The sequence below is a fragment of the Rhinopithecus bieti genome, unplaced genomic scaffold (genome assembly GCF_001698545.2).
Source record: "Rhinopithecus bieti isolate Rb0 unplaced genomic scaffold, ASM169854v2 scaffold_14839, whole genome shotgun sequence".
NCBI classification, from domain to species: Eukaryota; Metazoa; Chordata; class Mammalia; order Primates; family Cercopithecidae; genus Rhinopithecus; species Rhinopithecus bieti.
Genome location: NW_016808133.1, coordinates 2,166,596 through 2,171,430, shown reverse-complemented (window position 1 = coordinate 2,171,430; position 4,835 = coordinate 2,166,596). Strand labels below are relative to the sequence as shown.

At 44.1% G+C, this 4,835-nt stretch overlaps 1 protein-coding gene across 6 annotated transcripts in view; it reads left to right on the top strand.

Annotated features, from left to right (window-relative positions):
- The first annotated feature begins 6 nt into the window (after positions 1 to 6).
- The window catches only part of URB2 (URB2 ribosome biogenesis homolog), a 44,304-nt gene continuing 39,475 nt past the window's right edge, over positions 7 to 4,835 (top strand). For 5 of the 6 annotated variants that reach the window (XR_001887933.1, XM_017885610.1, XM_017885611.1 and 2 more), the window contains exons 1-2: positions 7 to 327; positions 1,582 to 1,720. Coding sequence is in view for 5 of the 6 variants with exons in the window: in XM_017885610.1 (XP_017741099.1) it covers positions 1,595 to 1,720 (126 nt within the window). In the remaining variant the exon portion in view is untranslated. Of the gene's footprint in view, positions 328 to 1,550; positions 1,721 to 4,835 lie in introns of all 6 variants that reach the window. The other variant, XM_017885607.1, reaches the window with a different exon arrangement.

The following is a 4,835-nucleotide window of genomic DNA, read 5'->3' as shown; positions in this document are numbered from 1 at the left end:
CCCGCGCCCCGCCGCCCCCGCCGCCGCTCTGGGCGGCCGCTCCATGACTGACTGACACGGAGCGGGCCGCGGGCTGGGCCGCTCGGGCCTCCAACGCGCAACCGTCTCCTCCAATGGGCGAGGCGCCTCGGCGCTCGGCTGGCGACGCCTGGCGTGCGTGCCGCCCCTCCCCGCTGCGCCGCCGGCGTCGGGCGGAAGGAGCGCGGGGCCAGGTCCCACGTGGTGGGGCTGCGGGACCGGGACAGCAGCCGCCGCCGCTGCCGCCGTCCTCCGCCGTCTGCCCGGAGCTGTCTCGAGGTCGGCCCCCTACCGGGCCCGGGTCCCGAGGTGAGTCCCCACCCGCGGTGAGCCCCTACCTGCGGCCAGGTTCCGATGTGAGTCCCCCACCCGGGGCTGGTCCTGAGGAGAGCTCCCCACCTGAGGCCGGGCCCGGGATGGGGGTACCCCAACCCTGCCCAGTTCGGGTGCCACCAGCAGACTCTGGGCGAGAGCCGACTGGGCACGCTCCATTCGCGAAGGCAAACTCCCTCCTGGCATCTAGCTGCTCTCCCCTGGTTCTTGTTGCTTGGTCTCTTTCTGCTGGGCAGGGAGTGCTGGCAGGGCTGTGCTGTCCGCCCTGGACTTCGCATTGCCCGGTAAGGGCGGTTGCAGGCCCGGAGAGCCGAACTCTGGCGGAGCTGGGGAGAGCATCTCGGTTGTTTTTGTAGCCAGTTCAGCAAACACCTGTTATGCACTTTGTAGCTGTCGCGGTGGCGGTCTATGGTATTGAACTTAGAAGTCAGGCATCGTTGAATTCGTTTTGGACATTTTGACAAAATAGGAAAACTAACAGCACTTGATGGTTCTTGTCCTCTGCAGTAGAGTGAAGGATAATTTAATTTCTAAAATGAAAACGTCTTAACGTTCCTTTTCTCTATAACTTTTAGGAAACTCAGCCAAGTTTACCCAGTTTTATAGTAACTGTAGGTGTTTGGTATGTTTGCTGTCCCCTAGACTTCACGGTTTTTTGTTTTCTATTTTTAATCTTTTCCTTGTGCAAGTATCTCTTGTATCTTTTTTGAAGTGTGTATGTGCGTTGTAAATTTATACGTGACTGAATAAAAGTCTTAGCGGAAGGTTACTGTTGCAGCTGAAATAACAGTATTCCTTTGGGGATTTCTTTTTCACTTGGAGACATATTACTTTCTCCAGATATTGCTTATGTATCTTTTCCTCTTTCAATTTGAAACCATGTATGAATGACTCTTTCCACAAGTAATGTAAACAGTGATATTGGCCTTGTTGAATTCCTGCACACTCACCTTTGTGGAAGTGATGTTTGATCACAGCTGGAATACATATAGTCCATCTTCTGTGTGTGCAGTCCATCTTTTTCTTGCTTTTGTCTGAACTTTCCCCAGAAAATTCATGGAGTCAAGCATCTTGTATGTAGATTTACCCCGACAAATCTGTTGATTCATTAAAAACTTTTAAAAGAATACATATTAGGTAAACGATAAGATGCAATATTGTTGGCTTTCTGGTGCCTCCTCAGTCTGACCTTGTTATAGTATTTTTTTTCCCATTGTTTTTAAATTGTAGATAAAGCCTAGCCATGGCTGCTGTTTATTCTGGCATTTCCCTAAAGCTTAAAAGCAAGACAACCTCCTGGGAAGATAAACTAAAACTAGCTCACTTTGCTTGGATTTCTCACCAGTGCTTTCTTCCAAATAAAGAACAAGTAAGTTTAATGTGAATTTCATATTTTTACAGTCTGTCAAGATAATTATCACTTGTATAATTTGGGTATTGACAATTGGTTAAAATAAAAAAAAAGAGAAAAAGTTGGGGAGGGAACTTTGTTGGAAGTTAAATGTAATGACAATGAAAAAAGTCATTACATCAGTCAGGTACTTCATTAATACATTTTTTTTTTTCTGTTAAAAAACCTCATTTAGGTCGGGGGCAGTGGCTCATGCCTGTAATCTCTGTTTTGAGAGGCCAAAGCAGGAAGATCGCTTGAGGCCAGGAGTTCTAGACCAGACTGGACAACATAATAAGATCCCATCTCTTAAAAAATATGTATAAATATATATGTATATAAATTAGTCAGACATGGTAGCATCTGCCTGTAGTCCCCACTACTTGGGAGGCTGAGGTGGGAGCATCCCTTAAGCCCATAGTTTGAGCTATGACTGTGCCACTTTCACTCCCAGCTTGGGCGATAGAGCAAGACCTTGTCTCTTTAAAATAAATAAATGAACCCACTGAATTTAGCATTTCTTTTGTTTGGAGACATCATATTACAAGTTAAGTATATGCATTAATGAACACATTGGTAATTAAGTTACAGAAGTTAGGTTCTAAAAGTCCATTGATAGCTGCATTTGCTTATAAATCCAAAGTGATGTTTCATAATCGGTTGGTGGTGCTTTGTTAAAAATCCTCACGATTGGATAAATTGAAGGTTGGGAAGTAGAGAAATGTTAGTATTTGTATAAAGTCATTTTAGAAATAGGCTAGGTACCAAGAAAGGCATTGCATTTTGCTAGAATTTCTCAGGCTTTTTAGGCTAAAAAATAGTTGGCATGATAAACACCAGGATGACAAGCTCATGAAATTGGATTAATACACATCCAGTTCCTGTTGTCAAAGAAGACAGCACAGAATGCGTCCAAGGTGGATGATGTGTAAAGTGATGATGAGGTGTGGTGCGGAGAGCAGTGGTCATATCCAGTGCCTTCTACACCTGGCTGCACGTGGGAGTCATCTTGGCAGCATGGCCATCACCTGGCAAGTCTGCCCAGGGTGAAACAAAGGGGAGGCTCTAGCAGCCAATTGGATCAAAGTTTCTGCCGTTGTTATACTGAGAGATTTTATTCCTTCTGGCATTTGTCACTGTTCGTACTGTTATTGACAGTTCTGGAATCATGAGCTGAGGCCTCACCACCTTTCTTCAATGTTTTGTGAATAAGGAAACATGACACAGTAATGGAACCTGTATAGGCACAGTCCTCCTTTTCATAAAACACTTGTGTGATTTCATATCAACTGTGTCTGTCTCCCGGATGACGTATAATATTAATAATATTAGAGGTTAAGCTGCAGGCAATGTGGGGGAAGCCAGGACACAAATCCCAGACTTTCTACTCTCACTTGCTTTTTTACTTTGTGTGTCTGATACATTCTGTGGTCATTCTGAGCAGTCTTTTGTGTTTCTAACTTTTAAAACAGAGATACAGCAGGCTTGGTTCCGCATCACCAAAATAGATCACAATATTGTGAGTCACACAAAGTTTTTTGTTTCCTAGTGCATATAAAATTTGTTTATACTGTACTGTAGTTTATTAAGAATGCAATAGCAGTATGCCTAAAAAATGTACATACCTTAATTTAAAAATATTGCCCCAAAATGCTACTAGTTATTGGTTATCTGAGCCTTCAGGGAGTCATCATCCTGGAGGGTCTTGCCTTAATGTTGATGATCTGGGTGGTGATTGCTAAAGGTTAGGGTGACCGGCAACTTCTAAAATAAGACAACAGTGAAGTTTGCTGCATTGATGGAGCTTTTCCTTTCATGAAAGACACAGCATTTTACCCACAGTGGAACTTCTTTCTAAATTGGACTTCTTCTCAAAACCTGCCACTGCTTTATCAACTAAGTTTAAGTTCTATTCTCAATCCTTTGTTGTCATTTCAGCAATGTTCACAGCATCTTCACCAGGAGTAGATTCCATCTCAAGAAACCACTTTCTTTGCTCATCTCTAAGAAACAACTATCCGTTCAAGTTTTGTTAGTCCCGTCTTCAGGCTCCACTTCTAATTCTAGCTCCCAGGCTGTTTCCATTATATATGCAGTTGCTTCCTCCACTTCAGTCTCAAGCCCGTCAAAGTCATCCATGAGGATTGGAATCAGCTTCTTCCAAAATCCTGTTAATGTTGATATTTTGACCTCTTCCCATGATTCATGAATATTTTTACTGGCATCTAGAGTGGTGATTCTTTCCAGAAGATCTTCAGTTTGACTTTCTCGACATCCATCAGATAAATCATTATGGCACCTATAGCATTAGGAAATGTGTTTCTTAAATAATAAGACTTGAAAGTCAAAAGTACTCCTTGATCCATGGGTTGCAGAATGGATGTTGTGTTAGCAATCATGAAAACAACATTCATCTCCTTGTCCATCTCCGTCAGAGCTCTTGGTCACCCAAGAGCAGTAATCTTCTGATAGGAATCATTTTGTTCTGATCAGTCTCAACACGGGCTTAAAATCTTCAGTAAACCATGCTGTAAACGGACATGCTGTCATTCAGGCTTTGTTTTTCCACTGACAGAGCACGAGCTGAGTAGATTTAGCATAATTCTTAAGGCCCCTGGGATTTTGGGGATGGTAAGTGAGCTCTGGCTTCAACTTAAAGTTACCAGCTGCATTAGACCTTAATAAGAGAGTCAGCCTGTCCTTTGAAGCTTAGAAGCTAGGCGTTGACTTTCTTCTTTAGCTACGGAAGTCCTAGATGGTGGCCGGGCACAGTGGCTCATGCCTGTAATCCCAGCACTTTGGGAGGCAGAGGCAGGTGGATCACCTGAGGCCAGGAGTTTGAGACCAGCCTAGCCCACATGGCAAAAACCCATCTCTACTAAAAATACAAAAAAAAAATAAAAAAATAAAAAAAAATTAGCTGGGTGTGGCAGTGGGTGCCTATAATCCCAGCTATTCGGGAGGCTGAGGCAGGAGAATCAAACCTGGGCGGTGGAGGTTGCAGGGTACCAAGATTGTACCATTCCACTCCAGCCTGGGCGACAAGAGCGAAACTCCATCTCAAAAAAAAAAAAAAAAAAAAAAACCCGGGAGG